At 34.6% G+C, this 19,201-nt stretch overlaps 1 protein-coding gene and 1 long non-coding RNA gene across 3 annotated transcripts; one reads left to right on the forward strand and one right to left on the reverse strand.

Annotated features, from left to right (window-relative positions):
- Positions 1–219: 219 nt before the first annotated feature.
- On the reverse strand, positions 220–1,141 carry LOC135150229 (uncharacterized). The gene is made up of 3 exons (XR_010288510.1): positions 904–1,141; positions 505–579; positions 220–332 (listed from the first exon to the last, which is right to left on the reverse strand). It is a non-coding gene; the product is annotated as an uncharacterized LOC135150229 (long non-coding RNA).
- Positions 1,142–10,835: 9,694 nt separating this feature from the next.
- On the forward strand, positions 10,836–12,595 carry LOC108208924 (disease resistance protein RPV1-like). Of its 2 annotated transcripts, XM_017379550.2 has the most exons (3): positions 10,836–11,006; positions 11,169–11,663; positions 11,760–12,595. In XM_017379550.2, the coding sequence occupies exons 2-3, from the start codon at positions 11,215–11,217 to the stop codon at positions 12,286–12,288; spliced, it is 978 nt and encodes a 325-aa protein (XP_017235039.2). In that variant the 5' UTR covers positions 10,836–11,006; positions 11,169–11,214; the 3' UTR covers positions 12,289–12,595. The 2 variants fall into 2 exon arrangements, with proteins under 2 accessions (XP_017235039.2, XP_063943159.1); XM_064087089.1 differs by lacking the exon at positions 10,836–11,006 and having other exon boundaries at positions 11,053–11,663.
- Positions 12,596–19,201: the final 6,606 nt, after the last annotated feature.

The following is a 19,201-nucleotide window of genomic DNA, read 5'->3' on the forward strand; positions in this document are numbered from 1 at the left end:
TTCTCAATTTGAGGCAACGAGTATGAGCTGCAATTATCAGAAATGTTTAACATATTAAAGTTGTTGAAGAAGTTCATGGCAATGACATATATACAGTTCTAGTACAACATTCTTATATTCTAGGTAACTTACATATACGCTCATGCTGGTTACACTTACAGATCACTTTGGTTAAAGTCTTCCGTGTCTCTTTTCATTTGGCCCCTTTCCACAAATTGATTGGCGATGATGATGAGTATGATGAACTTTATGGTGATCTTAATATTGGAGAGGGTTTTCTTCAGCCTCATCCGTCTGAGGCGCCTGGTCCAAATGTTAGCAGGATGGACATGCTACAAGAAAATAGACATCAGATTCTGGCCGACGTCTTTCCAATTAAAAACATAATTATTGCCGATATAAATTCATTGATTTAAATTTTTATGATTGTAACAAGATAATTTACTAAATTTGAAATGAATAACTAGTACAAAACATTAGCTACCATAAAAGATATTACCGTACATGTCTCAAGGACGGGGATTTCAAGTCGCACTGGAGCATTTTCTTCATTATTTCAGATAATTCTTCCCACAAATACTGAAATAAGATGAACATCACATTATTTTTGCAATTTAAAATTTTATGAATTAATTTAAAAATACAAAGATACATAAAATATATGATTCTAAGAAAAGAATTATATTAAAAGATTAAAGATGATTAAAGTGCATCACCTGGGCTTTCATGTAATTACATTCATCATGATCAATTTATACTTTATCGAAAACTTTATATCTTAGATCAGAACTCAAAGATCGGAACTCGATCAAAAATCAATTAAATCCAACATTCAATTAAATCCAAATATGTACAAACAACAATAAATCCAAAATAAGACGTAAATATATGACAATGGCTTACCGATTATGCATGAATTGGACACAAATCATCATCATCATACACCTGATATATCGAAAAATAACATAACAATGATTGTTGTGGATGGTGGTGATATAATTTTTATACTAAAAAGATGATAAGTTACAGAAGAGAAGCGGGTGCAAAAGGTAAATTAGGAAGGAGAGGCTGACGCGGAAAGTAAGGTAGAGTTTCAAGGGGAGATAACAAGGAGATGAAGAGATGAAGAGATGATTGTATCACTAAGAATGTAGGATAGATTTTTGTTCCAATGAGATGTTGTGCCCTAAATTCTCATGGGCCCGGACAGACCCACAACTGAAGGACCATCAAGATGGGCTCATTTAGTGGATATTAGAAGTCACTTCAGCACAGTTATGTTGGACCGCCCTACATAGCATAGAAGGGCTTGCTAATAAGAGAAATTATCTAGCCTTCCGAAGGAGACCGGTGGCTGCTAGAAATGATGTGGCCTCTACGGGTCGCTACCATTGGGCTTGCTAACCTAGGCCTTGTTGAGGGCATTCCATACTTGGGCTCGTTGGGATGGCCTCCCTTCCTCACTTCAAGATGACCCTGGCTTGAGAAGTATGCTCTAGAGCATGTTTGTCCCGGTTTAAAGTCGGGACCTAAAGTTGTTTCCAACTTTAAGCTGAAAAATGTCGGTCTGTGTATTATGTCGGAAGCCGACTTCAAGTCAGAAACTGACTTAAAGCCACAAGTTAGTTTGAGGTACTTTTTCGGTGAGTCGATTTTTTAAACTTTTTTTGTTAAAAAAAATACTCATAAGACATAAATTACCTATACATCACTTTTATTTCTATTATTATATTTTTAATAACGAATAAGTCCTTAATAAGTCAAAATTACTCAAACAAATATTTTAAGCTCCAGCTTATCTCATAAGTCATGTTAAGTCATAAGTCACGTTAAGTAATAAGTCATAAACTCCGGCAAACGGGCTCTTATACATAAAGCTAGGAAATTATGGATTCACACTAGAATAGAATAAAGTGAGGCACAAGGACAAGGTGGAGAAATGAAGAGAAGCCCTTGTAGAAGAGCCCGTGTGCTAAGCTTATGATTTATGATTTTACGTGACTTGTGAGTTAACCTGACTTATGTGATAAGCTGGGAGTTGAAAATGTCTGTTTGGGTAATTTTGACTTATTAATGATTTAAAAGTTAATAAAAATATATAAACAAAATAAAACTTATTTATGGGTAACTTATCACTTAGAGATAATTTTTATTAAAAAAATTAAGTCACTACTGAAAAAAGTACCTCAAACTAACTTCTGGGTTTAAGTCAGCTTGTGGCTTATTTCTGACTTTAGACCGACTTCTGACTTATTATTACACAGACAGACATTTTTCAGCTTAAAGTTGAATACAGTTTTAAGTCCCGGTTTAAAGCGAGGACAAACAGGCTCGAAGTTTGTAGAGGGGTAAATCTTCCGATTTTTCTCAATTATTCAACATTTCATGCTTTTCTCAGTTAGTTTCTTTCTATATTTAGTTCAGGAATGTCATACTTGTCAACATGTGTCAAGACATATTATTGGATTTATGATTGTTGGATAATAATTTGTGAGGTTTTTCGGTAGGCAACAGAGCACTTTCATCCAGAATACTGTGAAATTGTTTAGGGAAACACTGGCTGCCAAGTTCCCAGAATGCCGGCTCCCAGAGCCTGAAAGATCAGTTTTACGAGACAGTTCTTCATCCAACGTCAAGGTAATTCTTTACACAACGAGTGCTAACAATGGCCTAGACGCAAATGGGTGGGCAAAGAAGGTTCTGTTGAGTGGAAAACTTGTATTTGAGGAGAGAAACTGTTCAAAGGAGCCTATATATTTGAAAGAGCTAGAAGAGCTGGTGGGTAAAGAAAAGGTGAGGTTTCCCATGGTAATTGTGAATGGGAAGGATTTAAACTATGTTATATTACGTATAGTCAAGTGAGAGATATCATATACCTCACAACACTACTGTACTATGCAAAATCCTAGAAATTAAAATATATGCCTTGGAGAATTTGATGTTAGCTTCGTCATCGTCAAAGTGTTCTGCTATACACTTTGCTTGTTCAATTTTGGAAGGATGCGAACAATCTATATGGACTCTGTCGATTCTTAGGATCTAATAGTTGCCTAAACCTTTACAGTAAATTAGGTAATCTTGTTGTAAGCGAGTGGAGAACACCAGGATCTTATAATATTATCGGCTCATTTCAGGATGGTGCTAAAGAGCCCCCATACCCCTTGTTGGCTCTTGCATTAGTCAATGCTCAGATGTCTCCATTATTACATTAAACATTATCTTCAAATTTTGTTAAACGCATTAGAACTAGAGATAGCCCAAGTGGTGGGCTTATCCTCTGTTGGTCCTGGACACCCGGGTTCGACACTAGCTCATCCCGAGAATTATTAGAATAGTTACTAATTTGTAAGGCATATAAGCCTGCACTGCCAAAAAAAAAAGACCTAACATGGCCGACATGGATGCATAATGCATGCATCTGATCTCAGTCCCTGCAAAAATATGAACACTATTGTTTCTTACATAAAGAAAAACATCTGCTCCTTCTACTTGCCTCTTCCTCTGTTTCTTTGGAAAAAAAAAAGCACTTGTAGTTAGTATATTTAGTTAGGGGTTAAATATCTAACGACAAGGTGATTCTTTACACATAGTGTTAATAATGGCCTAGGTGCAAATGGGTTGGTAAAGAAAATTCTGATGAGTGGGTATGTTGTATTTGAGGAGAAGAATTGTTCAAAAGAGTCAGAGCTGGTCGGTAATGACAGGGTAAGGTTCCCTATGATGATTGTGAATGGTGATTGTGTGGAGCAGAAGAGCTGGAGGGTTTATATGATTTTGAGCACAAGCAAAAGCTTATATATCAGCACTGAATCATCTCTATCTTTCTGCAAAAACAATAGAAAACCTTCATGACATGTTTAGTAGGACTTTATCACATCAAAGTAGTATTCAGGACCAGTGGATCAATGGGAGATACTCTTACTGGTTGTGCACTTTACTATGATTTTTTTTAGGGAAAATTAAATTGCAGGTCCCTGAACTATTGACGTTTTATTGTCTAGGTCCCTGAACTAAAGATTCCGTATTTCAGGTCACTTAACTTTTTTATTTTCTGATCTAAGTCCTTCCGTCAAAAAGATTCTAACAGTGTTAACTAGGGTTCTTGAGTTTCATACAGATCAAAGCAATTTTGAAGGTGTTAGTGATATCCAAATTCAAAGTTCAAGTAGTCAAATTGAAACTTGAGTCGCTGGCGACACTCATATGACACCAATTTTCAAAAATTATGTTCAATTTAAAATTTTATAAATTTAGGTCACTAAATTCGATAAAGAACCCTAAATTTATGGTCAAATTTGGGGTTTTTTAAAATTAAATCTAATTTGTGAAAATTGTTGTCATATGAGTGTTGCTAGTGATTCAAGCTTCAATTTGACTATTTGAACTTTGAGTTTGGATATCACTAACACCTTCAAAATTGCTTTGATCTGTATGAAACTCAAGAACCCTAGTTAACACCGTTAGAATCTTTTTGACGGAAGGACTTAGATCAGAAAATAGAAAAGTTAAGTGACCTGAAATACGGAATCTTTAGTTCAGGGACCTAGACAATAAAACGTCAATAGTTCAAGGACCTATAAATTAATTTGCCCTTTTTTTTAATATAAATGTGACTAGCTATCATTCTTTGCCTCTTCAATATGAACAAAAAAAGTGGAATATCAATGTGTTATACAGAGAATTAAGTTACTACATATATAGAAGCTTTATGTACATTATCGAGAGCAAAGATATAAAAAGTGAACGTTAGTAGTTTTGACACAAATCCACAGCTCCAAAACACCTCATTTGTCCATGCCGACCCATCAAACTTCGTGCTATGGTCCAAAAACTAAACAAGCTGATCCACGAGGAGCTGCCCATCACAGTTCCTACCGTCCATCCATTTCTGAACAAAACTCCGTTGAAGTTGATCCTAGTACAGTTCTAGTACAGCATTCTTATATTCAAGGTGAATTACATAAACGCTCGCGCTGGTTACACTTACAGATCACTTTTGTTAAAGTCTTCCGTGTCTCTTTTCATTTGGCCCCTTCCACAAATCATGCAGCGCCAGGATGAATTGATTGGCGATGATGATGAGTACGATGAACTTTATTCTGAGCTTTAGCTGCATCTGACACTTAAAGGGACCTACCATCCAACAAATATGTATTGGCTGAGGGATTTGGAGAAAAGTGGTACCATTTTAGGATGCACTCTTTTGAGTGATCGCTAGACATGCAAAGAAACATCTAAGTTTTTTGGTTCCTTGGCAGTGGCGGAAGGAAGCTGGGGGGGGGGGGGGGGGGGTCCATTGACCTGCTTGGCATATAATTTTTTTTTTATAAGTTTAGTTTTGTGTGTCTTTGGTTCTTGCCCCCACTTAAAAACAAAAATAAAACCTGTATATAGTAGTATATTGGGCCAGGCCCACTAGGCCAAATAAAACAAGGGGAAAAGTGAAAAACATAAACAAACAAAAAGAAAGAAACAATCGTTAGGATTTAATTGCCATCTTCTAATAGAACCAATCGTTAGGATTTAATTAGTAGTATAAATTTTTATGTAACGAAAGTTAGACCATTATAATATTATGTTATTTATATGGCGCCCCCCCCCCCCCCTCATGAATTTCTATTTCCGCCACTGTTCCTTGGGATTCGATTTGACTGACGTAAGAGATGCCACTCGACAATGCTGAACTACTAATGTTGCCTACAGACAGCTTAAAATTGTCACTGATAGCATCTCATTCCTGAGTAATTCGCAGATCACTTCGCTGTGCCAAGAAACAAAATATTACCAAAGTGAGGATCTGTCAACAATACTTAATTGTAATATTTAATTTTAGTTATATTAAAATATATTTTAATGAAAACATTTGGTTTAAAGATGAAATGGTGAAATTGAAAAATAAAACTTCAAAAAAATTAATACTTAAATGAAGACGTCCACTTGTAAAAAAGGAGTAAATTTATCATGTCACATATGTTCTATTTTTTATATCACATAATCTAGTCAGCACAATATAAAGATATAAATTTTGTAATAAAAAATCTTATAACCAAGATTTGTTTTCATAGATAATTATAGTCAAAATAGTATAAATATTATGACCTCATGATACATCCTCCCTGCACATAATATTTGAAAAAGTAATAAATTTTTTGTACCTACACACATGGTAACTAAAAATCTCTTACAATACGAGAAGAAAACAACACGAGAAGAAAACGATGTGCTTGATAAGATATGAAAAGAAGAGGTGGTTGCATGCACAATGTCACATTTTTCACATCACAATGTCACTTTAAAGTATGTAATACACTTGTACAATATAATATAAATATAAAAATATAAAATGATAGAAATTATATCAATATTGTAATTGCAAAGTATGAAATATATTATAAAAAAATTATGTTTATTGATGTATTTATCTCAAAAACAGTTGGCATGTTAATTGAAATTAAGATTTTCACTAATGGAGTTTTTATATCATTACATCATGATCAATTTATGCTTTATTGGAAACTTTATATCTGAGATTAGAACTCAAAGATCAGAACTCAAAAATCAATTAAATCCAAATATGTACAACAAAAATAAATCCAAAATAAGAAGAAATATATTAATGGCTTACCGATTAGGCATGAATTGGAGACAAATCAACACATATATGATATATCGAAAATATCATAATGATGATTGTTGTGGATGGTGGTGATATATTTTTTACACTAAAAAGATGATGAGTAAAAAAGAGAAGCGGGTGTAGAAGGTAAATTAGGAAGGAGAGGCACATGCGGAAGGTAGAGTTTAAAGCGGAGATAACGAGGAGCAGAAGGGATGATCGTATGAAACTAAGAATGTAGGATAAGTTTTTGTTCTAATAAGATGTTATGCCAGAAACTGTTGTGGGCCTTGGCAGACTCATAATTGAAGGACCACCAAGATGGGCTCATTTAGTGGATTTCACAAGTCCCTTATGTTCATAGTTATGTTGGACTGCCCAACATAGATGGGCCGCTAGTACGACAAATTATCTAGCCTTCCCAAAAAGAGGGGTGGTTGCTAGAAATGATGTGGCTCTAGGTGTCGCTAGCTATTGCGCTCGCTAACGGTGAGGGCACTCCATATTTGGGCTCTTTGGGACGATCTGGCTTCCTCATTTTAAGATGGTCCCGGTTGGAGGAAGTATACTTTATACACTAAGTCCTTTCTTGGATCTCCTAAAGGCTACTACTTATATTCTTGGATCTCCTCACTCCTTAAGAGGATGAGCGAGGAATGAAGACTTATATGACTAGTCTCGGTTAGGGGTGAGCAAATGCCAAAACTACATTGAAAAACCAAACCGAATCATGCAAATTCGGTTCGGTTATGAATGAATCAAAATAAAATTCGGCTTGGTCTTGTTCTTAAAAAAATATTTGATCCGGACCGAATAGATCGAATAGCCCAAACATTATATATATATATATATATATATATATATATATATATAGTAAAAGTTATAATTATATTATTTAACTTTTAAATGTAATAATATCTATTTTTGGTGAAATGGTGGTGATTAATTAATATTAAATTTAATAAATCATATATTTTAGCAATATGACCACTAAAGTTTAAAAAGCGCTTCGATTTGCACCACTTTGACCATATTCCGTCAAATTGACTGTTAAATTACATTTCAGTGAAATCAGAAAATACAACCGCTCTATTATCGAACCCCTCTCCCCGCCCCCAGATTACTATTTTACCCCTGCCTTTATTAATTTTAACATTCGATTTACGGATTATGGTCAAAGGGGTGCAAATCGAAGCGTTTTTTTAAACTTTTGGGTGCATATTGCCAAAAAAGATTATTTGAGACCAAATCGAGAAAACGCTTAAACTTGAGAGGTGCAAAGTGTCAATTACTCTATTTTAAATTACAAGCAACCAATATAACTAATACTATTTTAAATTATAACCAACCAATATTACTAATACTATTGAAGTACAATATGTTATAGGTTCAACAAATTTTACATAATGTCTTTTAGGTTCAGTTTAGCCAATGAGGTCAGCCTCATTGAAGATGCTCTAAGAACTATTATAACCCCACTAATCACACTAGGGGTAAGGGCCGTTTGGTTGACCTTAAAATAAGTGTTTCCTGCTTACAGTAAAAATTGAAGTAGAAGTTAAAAGCAAGTTAGGACTTATAAGTGATTAAATTGTTTGGGAAAGAAGTAGAAATTATGAAACAAAAGTTAGTATGCACAAATTCTTATGAGTACTTATTGACTTTTAACACAAACGTTACGAATAAGTGCCTCTAACTTATAAACCCACAAGCCGGACTTTTAAAACCGGCCAAACACCGCCTTAGTTTTAATGAATACCATTAGATAAAGAAGAAGCCACGAGCGTGTGACATCTATATTTTTAATTTTCTTGAACTTCAGAATTTTAAATATCAAAAATAAAAATTACATTTTCATGTTGCCAATATGCCGTAAAAGAGTTTTCTATGGGTTAAAAATATCATATTGAAAAATCAAATTTACTTTTTTCAGTTTTGAATTTAATAGAAAAAAGTTGTAAATAGTAAAGATATAATATGAAAAATATTTATTGAAGAAAGACACTATTAAAATATCAAATCTACTTTTCTTAGTTCAAATTTTTTAGAATTTTTTTTACTTGATAGGATAGACTATATTGAAAATTTATATTTATCTTCTCCAATTTTACATATTTTTGTAAGAAACTTTCTTGTAATTTTTGGATTTAAAATATCAAAAAATAAACCTTTTTGATATTGTATATGTTGTATCACTTTCAATTTCGAATTTATTAAAAGGATGTTTAATATTTTGAAAGACCATATTAATTGATTTTTATATATCAAAAACAAAAATAACCTTTTGATATCAGCATGCATTTCTAATGCAGCTATGGCATCAGCATCTCTAGCAATGGCAGCTGCATACAGAGCATCTTTATCCATAATTTTGTAAAGGCTTCCACCAGGGCTCTTAGCTATAAAAATGAAAAAGTAAAGAAGATTTTAACAAATACAAAATTGGATTTAGCTTAGATAACAAAAAGAAGTAAATATAGCTATAGATAGTATATTATGTTTATAGAAAAGAGTGTTTAAAGAGCATACCTTGGTCCAGATCTTTAATACGCGCAACAGTACTACAATCAGGTCCGAGCAAAGATGGAGCAGAGCAGGTTGCAGAGATAATCTCTGCTATATTTTCCGAGCCCTTTTTCCACAGCTATGTACATTGGTGTTTTACCCTCACCATTTTGAATATGTGTATCACTTGGATCCGCCTCTACTAATAGCTTAACAATATCCAGGTGACCATACATGACTGCTGCATGTAAAGCGGTGTCCAAATCTTTATCAGCTTGCCTGAGAAAAGCTTGAAAAGAAGTAATTGAATCATCATCATCATAATTTGGAGGAGGCAAATGGCGAGCTGCATCAATGAGGACCTCGGCCAATTCAGTTTCTCCTTCGTATATAGCCAAGTGAAGTGAAGTGAAGTTAAGCTTTGCCAGAAGAATTTTGTGTGCAAATTCCCTCAAAATGAATCTTACACGTTCTGTATTTCCCTTCTCTGATTCCAGGTGAAGGATAGTTTCTTCATAATATTCGGAGAGTGTATCAGCTTCCTAGTGTTTTCTCAGTTTCCCTGAACTCTCATCTGAAAGATCTAGACAATCATGGGTATACGTATGCCTCATATTACTAAACTCAAACAAATCCTTAATTCACAGGTCATCGTACTTATTAAATCCTGATCTGCTAAACAGAAGTGTAAGTTGAAAGAAAAGGTAACCAAAAGACTTTGTTTGTACCCAAATGTAACCCTGTGCAACCTCTAAAGCTTGTCAGTGTTCATCAGGGTTAAAGTAATACTCTTGACAATCATTGATTTGAGAATCGATATGACTTCGTGAGCACTGGGCTTTAATGGATCAGATATGACAATAACTCTAGTCAACTGCCCATCTATTGACACAAGAATCACACTTTGAGCTCTTGTTTCCCACATTTATCTCTTTATTATGAACAACAGCTTTCAAACCATGTCCAGTAATAGATTCAAGTCTCGAGCCTCGGGCTAGACAGGATTTTCCACATCCTCTCTAAATTTCTTAGCATACTCTACAATCGCCTTGGCCAAAGGATGCTCACTATTTACCTGATACAAGTTCATCAAAGCAGTTAATTATGATACAAGTTGTTTAACAGATGACATCCATATCACATTACCTAATACAGAGATCTAAAACTCTGTATATTGATAGTAAGAAAGCTACAGTTGTATCTCGACATCCAAAATATTTGCAAAAGTTGGAAAAAAATGTAAAAGGAAATTCGGAATTTAAACCATGATATTTTATGTATAGTCGAGTGAGAGAAATCATATACCTCACAACTACTGTACTATGCAGAATCATAAAACTTAAAATATATCCCTTCAATATCCCTTCAATAATTTGATGTTAGCTAGCACCAATTTTAGCTTCGTCATCGTCAAAGTGTTCTGCTAAAAACTTTGCTTGTTTAATTTTGGAAGGATGCAAAAAAATTAGATCTATATGGATCTAATAGTATTATCCGCTCATTTCAGGATGGGGCTAAAGAGCCCCAATACCCCTTGTTGGCTCTTGCATTAGTCAATGCTCAGCTGTCACCATTATTCCATTGAACAATTATCTTCAAATTTTGTGAAACGCGTTAGAACTAGAGAGCCAACTTGGCCAACATGGATGCATAATGCATGCATCTGATATCAGTCCCTGCATAAATATGAACACTGTTATATTTTACATAAAGAAAAACATCTGCTCTTGCTACTTGCCTCTTCCTCTGTTTCGTTGAAAAATAAGCACTTGTAGTTGGTAATTGTGCGCAAAATTCAACATCATTCCAAAGAATTGTATTGATTTGTATTGTGACTTTGTGCGAGGCCTATATAGTTGACTTCCCTCGTCAACTTCTTTGGAAGGTAACTAACTTTTTCTTTTGCTAAGCAACTACTTGGAAGGTACCTAATTTCACTTCCAAGTTCCTATCAATTTATATAAATCTGCCAATTTTGTGTTAGAAATACATCTTCTCAATAATGTCTAAAGTATGAATTAACTAACAATGTTTTGATTAGTTGCAGGTTTCTATCCCTCAAACTAATTTAATTCATGACAAGCTAATTCACCATGGATCAGAATGCCTCGTTTTGTCATGTCTTCTTGAGTTTCAGAGGGGAAACCCGCAACAAGTTCACATGCTTCTTGTACGAGGCACTGAAAGCCGAAGGATTTACAGCTTTCATGGACAGAACTGCCATACGTGTTGGAGATGAAGTAGATTCAACAATCAAAGAAGGGATCAGAAACTCTATGAGCGCCATAATTATATTCTCCCAAAATTATGCCTATTCTACTTGGTGTCTTGATGAACTTGTTCTTATCCTTGAACGCAAAAAGAACTCGAGGTACTTTATTATACCAATTTTTTATGAGGTCGAAATTCGAGATATTAAACACCAGCTCGGAAATTATGGCCTTGCGCTTGAAAAGCATAGGGCTAGGCACAATGACAAGGTAGACAAGTGGAAAGAAGCTCTTGCAGAAGTTGGTAATATTCTTGGACAGCATGTAGAAGGGTAATTTTTCTTCCTATTCTTCACTGTAATTCTTGGTTTGGAGCGCAAATATGCACCTGAGTTTGGATGATAATATGTTTCTTTTATCACTTTCAGGCTGCAGAGCACCTTTATCCAAAACATTGTAAAATTGTTTCGAGAGAAATTGGCTGCCAAGTTCCCAGAATGCCGCCTTCCTACACTAGAAGGTCCAAGTTCACAAGGCAGTTCTTCATCGTCAATGTTGAGACCTAAGCCATCCAACGACAAGGTGATTCTTTACACAATTAGTGTTAATAATGGCCTAGGTGCAAATGGGTTGGTAAAGAAACTTCTGATGAGTGGGAATGTTGTGTTTGAGGAGAGGAATTGTTCAACAGAATCAGAGTATATGAGAGAGCTAGAAGAGCTGGTCGGTAATGACAGGGTAAGGTTCCCTATGGTGATTGTGAATGGGAAGGACTTGTGCGGAGAAGAAGAGGTGGAGGGTTTAGATGATTTCGAGAACAAGCAAAAGCTTATATCAGTACTGAATCATCTCTATGTTTCTGCAAAAACAATAGAAAACCTTCGTGACATGTTTAGTAGGAGTTTAACATTTCAAAGTAGTATTCAGGACCAGTGGATCAATCGGAGATACTCTTAGTGGTTGTGCTACTTCTTTTCCTGTTTCTTTACCATGTTTCTTTTAATATAAATGTAACTAGCTCTCATTCTTTGACTCTTCATCTTATTTAGTTTTGTGTATGTCGATTAGGCTTCTGTCCTTTTAGGACTTGCTAGGCGAGCCTAACTCCGGCTCATCTGATAGTTTTTGGTTTTAGTTTGGTGCTCATCTGATAGTTTTTTCTTCAAAATTGCTTGGTGTATTTAAGTATCATGTAATAGAAGCAACAGCTGATATAAGCTGTCATATCTATGAATCCACAGTAAGGGTACAATTCCTCTTTTAATTTGATCTCTATAACAATGTATAATGCAAAACAAATTGTGCGCAAAATTCAACTTTATTCCAAAGAATTGTATTGATTTGTATTATGACTTTGTGCGAGGCCTATATAGTTGACTTCCCTCGTCAACTTCTTTGGAAGGTAACTAACTTTTTCTTTTGCTAAGCAACTACTTGGAAGGTACCTAATTTCACTTCCAAGTTCCTATCATTTTATATTAATCTGCCAATTTTGTGTTAGAAATACATCTTCTCAATAATGTCTAAAGTATAGATTAACCAACAATGTTTTGATTAGTTGCAAGTTTCTATCCCTCATACTAATTTAATTCATAATAAGCTAATTCACCATGGCTCAGAATGCCTCGTTTTGTCATGTCTTCTTGAGTTTCAGAGGGGAAACCCGCAACAAGTTCACATGCTTCTTGTACGAGGCACTGAAAGCCGAAGGATTTACAGCTTTCATGGACAGAACTGCCATACGTGTTGGAGATGAAGTAGATTCAACAATCAAAAAAGGGATCAGAAACTCTATGAGCGCCATAATTATATTCTCCCCAAATTATGCCTATTCTACTTGGTGTCTTGATGAACTTGTTCTTATCCTTGAACGCAAAAAGAACTCGAGGTACTTTATTATACCAATTTTTTATGAGGTCGAAATTCGAGATATTATAAACTCCAGCTCGGGAATTATGGCCTTGCGCTTGAAAAGCATAAGGCTAGGTACAATGACAAGGTAGACAAGTGGAAAGAAGCTCTTGCAGAAGTTGGTAATATTCTTGGAGAGCATGTAGAAGGGTAATTTTTCTACCTTTTCCTCACTGTAATTCTTGGTTTGGTTTCATCACTTTCAGGCTGCAGAGCACCTTTATCCAAAACATTGTAAAATTGTTTCGAGAGAAATTGGCTGCCAAGTTCCCAGAATGCCACCTTCCTACACTAGAAGGTCCTAGTTCACTAGGCAGTTCTTCATCGTCAATGTTGAGACCTAAGCCATCCAACGACAAGGTGATTCTTTACACAATTAGTGTTAATAATGGCCTAGGTGCAAATGGGTTGGTAAAGAAACTTCTGATGAATGGGAATGTTGTATTTGAGGAGAGAAACTTCTTTCTTGTTTCTTTACCATGTTTTTTTTTTTTTTGGCTAAATTACCATGTTTCTTTTAATATAAATGTAACTAGCTCTCATTCTTTGACTCTTCATCTTATTTAGTTTTGTGTATGTCGTTAGGCTTCTGTCCTTTTCGGACTTGCTAGGCGAGCCTAACTCCGGCTATGATACTACTCACATAAGCTGTATAGCTCCATCAGGTGTAGGTGTTGGGCTTCCTAGGCGAGCCTAACTTCCTAACTCTGGCTCTGCCTTTGATACTACCTGAAGGGCTTGCTAGGCGACCCTAACACGACAATAGTGACAATATTATCTGTTTTGGGCTGCTTATATTCTCGCTTTCTGCCATTTTCACTGCCGATGCGGGACAATTCCTAACAATAAGAATATCCCCTCCTGCAGATGGGCTAAACTAAGAATATTATCAATCTCCTCAGATCATGTTTATGCCTGAAAAGAAAGAACTTAAAAATTCTTTTCTGCTAGTGAATTGTATTATTAATTCAATGTTATTAGTCCCCACATAATATTTCGTGCCTCTCTTGAAACATATAATTTCCAGGCATCCCTATCAACCTTCTGATCTTGTCTCTTGCAATCTTTTCACTGCTCTGCCTATCCCTCCTTTAGTAATTCAGACTTCTGTTCTGTCTCCTTACTTGGCTCGAATCCATTTATTATAAATATTCACCAAACATATGGCACCACAATTTATTCGTTATACCATATTTGTGTTTGAAAATGTGGGTAACAAAGCCGCACATTGACAAGTCATTTTGAGCATAAAATTGAGTGAGTCGTGATAGCATGTTCATAACGAGTCAGGTTTGGATTGTGTTTTCAATTGAGCTCGCAGATACATACTTAACTGTGAACAAAAAGAGAGGAATATCAAGATGTTTGAAGAGATAAATTCATTGGTCACTGAATTGTCATAATACAGAGAAAAAAATTATCTACATATCTTTATGTACATTAAGAGCAAAGATATAAACAGTTAATGTTAGTAGTTTTGACACTAATCCACAGCTTCATAACACCTCCTTTGTCCATGCCGACCCATCATGCAAACTTCGTGCTATGGTCCTAAAACTAACCAAAGCAGCAACTGATCCTCGAGCAGCTACCCATAACAGTTCCTACGGTCCATTCATTCCTGGAGAAATGTTTAACATATTAAATTACCTGTACACAAGTTTAATCGCAGAACCAAACTCCATTGGGCATTAGGCTTCTCAATTTTAGGCAACGAGTATGAGCTGCAATTAACAGAAATGTTTAACATATTAAAGTTGTTGAAGAAGTTCATGGCAATGACATATATACAGTTCTAGTACAGCATTCTTATATTCTAGGTAACTTCCATATACGCTCATGCTGGTTACACTGACATATCACTTTGGTTAAAGTGTTCCATGTCTCTTTTCATTTGGCCCCTTCCACAAATCATGCAGCGCCAGGATGAATTGATTGACAATGAAGATGAGTACGATGAACTCTATGGTGATCTTAATATTGGAGAGGGTTTTCTTCAGCCTCGGCCGTCTGAGGCGCCTGGTCCAAATGTTAGCAGGATGGACACGCTACAAGAAAACAGCTAATAGACATCAGATTCCAGCCAACGTCTTTCTTTTTTTTCGGCCGATGTTGATGTCGGTGATGTCTATACTAGACATCAGTCGGTAACCGATGTTTAAACCTAACTTACACATCATTTTTTACTGATATTCAGATGTCTATGCCACCATTTCTTACAAAATATATTACTTATAACTAAGTTAATACTAATATTACTTGCAATTTAAGGCATAGAACATGTAATTACACTAACTAATCAAAGGCTTAAACATCAGGTTTTACACAAGAAAGTGATTTGTATTTTGTTTTAAACATCACCTTGTACTGATGTCTATATCTTCATATAGCAAAGAATTTAAATAAACATTCTAATTAAATTTTACTTAAATAAAATTGTTTGTTTGATCTAACTTCGCAATTATATACCAAGATCTAACTTAATTTGAAATGAGTGCAAAAATGAGATTTATCAAAGTGTAACTTAATTCGAAATGAGGGGTGCAGACGAGACCAAAAATTTGTAGGTGATCCACTTATACGTTCAAATGAAGCTAAATGATCTAATTAGTGTTATCTTTATACATATACATGGTTGAGCGTTACGTACCATTGACTTTGATATTACTTTTTCTTGGCCAACGCACTTTTTCTTGGCCAACTCATTCTGAATGTTTACCTGAACTTCGTAACCCTTACATTAAATTAGATGCATAACTTCTTTAACCATTTCTAGTTTTGTAAAAAAAAATCACATCCTGGTTGACTATGTAATGCATAACTTCTTTAACCATTTCTAGTTTTGTAAAAAAAATCACATCCTGGTTGACTATGTAAAAGATATTTGCAGATCACTTTTATGTGAAACAAGAAAGTATTACAAAGTGAGGGTCTGCCAGTGTAATATTTATTTGTAGTTTATTACAATATATTTTAATGAAAACATGTGGTTTAAAAATGAAACGGTGAAATAAAAAAATTGACAAAACATTAATGCTTAAATAAAAATATATATTTTTTTACCAATTAAAAACATAATTATTGCCGATATAAATTTATTAATTAAAATTTTTATGATAAAATTTGTAAAAAGATAATTTACTAAATTTGAAATGAATAAATAGTACAAAACATTAGCTACCGTAAAACATATTACCGTACATGTCTCAAGGATGCGGATTTCAAGTCGCACTCGAGCATTTTCTTCATTATTTCGGATAATTCTTCCCACAAATACAGAAATAAGATGAACATCACATTATTTTTGCAATATAAAATTTTATGAACTAATTTAAAAATACAAAGATACATAAAATATATGATTCTAAGAAACAAATTATATTAACATATTAAAGATAATTAAAGTGTGTCACACTGGGCTTTCATGTAATTACATTCATCATGATCAATTTATACTTTATCGAAAACTTCATATCTTAGATCAGAGCTCAATGATCGGAACTCGATCAAAAATCAATTAAATCCAACATTCAATTAAATCCAAATATGTACAAACAATAATAAATCCAAAATAAGGCGTAAATATATGACAATGGCTTACCGATTATGCATGAAATGGACACAAATCATTGTACATATGATATATCGAAAAATATCATAACAATGATAGATTTTTGTGGATGGTGGTGATATAATTTTTACACTAAAAAGATGATAAGTTAAAGAAGAGAAGCGGGTGCAAAAGGTAAATTAGGAAGGATAGGCTGATGTGGAAGGTAAGGTAGAGTTTCAAGCGGAGATAACAAGGAGAGGAAAGGATGATTGTATCAAACTAAGAATGTAGGATAGGGTTTTATTCTAATGAGATGTTATACCCAAAATTCTCATGGGCCCGGGCAGACCCACAATTGAAGGACCATCAAGATGGGCTCATTTAGTGGATATCACAAGTCACTTCGGTCCACACAGTTAAGTTGGACCGCCCTACATAGCATTAAAGGGCTTGCTAATAAGAGAAATTACCTAGTCTTCCCAAGGAGGTGGCTGCTAGAAATGATGTGGCCTCTAGGGGTCGCTAGCCATTGGGCTTGCTAACCTAGGCCTTGTTGAGGGCATTCCATACTTGGGCTCGTTGGATGGCCTCGCTTCCTCACTTCAAGATGACCCTGGCCGGAGAAGTATGCTTTAGAGCATGTTTGTCCCGGTTTAAAGCCGGGACCTATAAATCACTTTTATTTCTATTATTTATTTTTGATAACGAATAAGTCCTTAATAAGTCAAAATTACTCAAACAGATATTTTAAGCTCCCATGCTTTTCTCATAAGTCATGTTAAGTCATAAGTCATGTTAAGTAATAAGTCATAAAAGTGCTCTGTTGCCTACCGAAAAACCAAACACATTATCATCCAACAATCATAAATCGAATAATATGTCTTGACACATGTTGACAAGTATAGCATTTCTGAACTAATTATAGAAAGAAACTAATTGAGAAAAGCATGAAATGTTGAATAATTGAGAAAAATAGGAGAATTTACCCCTCTACAAACTTCGAGCCTGTTTGTCCTCGCTTTAAACTGGGACTAAAAATTGTATTCAACTTTAAGCTGAACAATGTCTGTCAGTGTAATAATAAGTCAGAAGTCTGCTTAAAGTCAGAAATAAGCCACAAGCTGGCCTAAACCCAGAAGTTAGTTTGAGGTACTTTTTTCTGTAGTGACTTATATTTTTTTAAATTGTTTTGGATAAAAATTTCTCTAAGTCATAAGTTACCCTTAAATCAATTTTATTTTTGTTTATATATTTTTATTAACTTTTAAATCATTATTAAAAAGTCAAAATTACCCAAACAGACATTTTAAACTCCCAGCTTATCACATAAGTCACGTTAATTCATAAGACACGTAAAATTATAAATCATAAGCTCAGCCAAACGGGCTCTTCTACAAGGGATTCTCTTCACTTCTCCATCTTGTCCTTGTGCCTCGCTTTATTCTTTTCTAGTGTGAGTAATTTCCTAGCTTTTTGTATAATTATAAGAGCCGTGTTAAATCATATTTTTCGACATTAATTATTAAAACAATCTATACCTTATTGCAGCTTTGTTAAAAAATAAAATACCGGCTCCCCTACACAAAACATCCCACATACATAACGAAATAATAAGTTAATTTCTGCATTTTCTATTTTCTCATTTCTCTCTCGACTGTTTCTATCCCGACATCATCTCTCTCCATAACCATGCATATCCCTTTCACCCTCCCTCTTTAACCCTCTCTCTTCCACCCAACCTCCCTCACAATCTTACATTACTTCAGGTCCGTCCTGTTTATAGCTCAATTCAATTGGTAGTTTCAAGAACTATCCTTTATTGGAGTCCCAATTTAGACCTGAATTGAAAAATCACAACTTTGTGACCTAGCTTTGACCCGGCTGAATTTTTAACCCGATTGGTTTGATTGGATTTTAGGGTTTGAATAGATGAATTGGATTTTGGGGTTTCATAACACATCTTCTTTTCTCGGTTTTATGTAAGTCTATATTCTCAGTTTCCTCAATTGCATCTTATAATTTTACATTTATTATCTTAATTCATTGTCCAAGGTCATGTTCTACTCATTTTTTGGTGGATGAGAACATGTGACTTTAGGGTCTTTTTTAGAATGTATGCAAAACTAAATTTAATTTTATCATATTTTTTTTTTCGTAATTCGGTTTCCTTTGCCGCTAAGCGTGCATTAAAGAGAAACATAATGCGTTTGAGTGAAATAAAACATATTTTAATTTTTATTTAGGAAACACTCGAGGTCATTCTAATTGCCAGCCTTTTATTTTGTAACAATCGTGTGTCATATATATATATTTCTTTATATCCAACACTCACATACTCGGGAAATTTCTAGATAATTCTACATCCTTCCATACCACTCTATAAAAAAAACCAATCTTATATTCTTC

The sequence above is a fragment of the Daucus carota genome, chromosome 2 (assembly GCF_001625215.2).
Source record: "Daucus carota subsp. sativus chromosome 2, DH1 v3.0, whole genome shotgun sequence".
NCBI lineage: Eukaryota > Viridiplantae > Streptophyta > Magnoliopsida > Apiales > Apiaceae > Daucus > Daucus carota.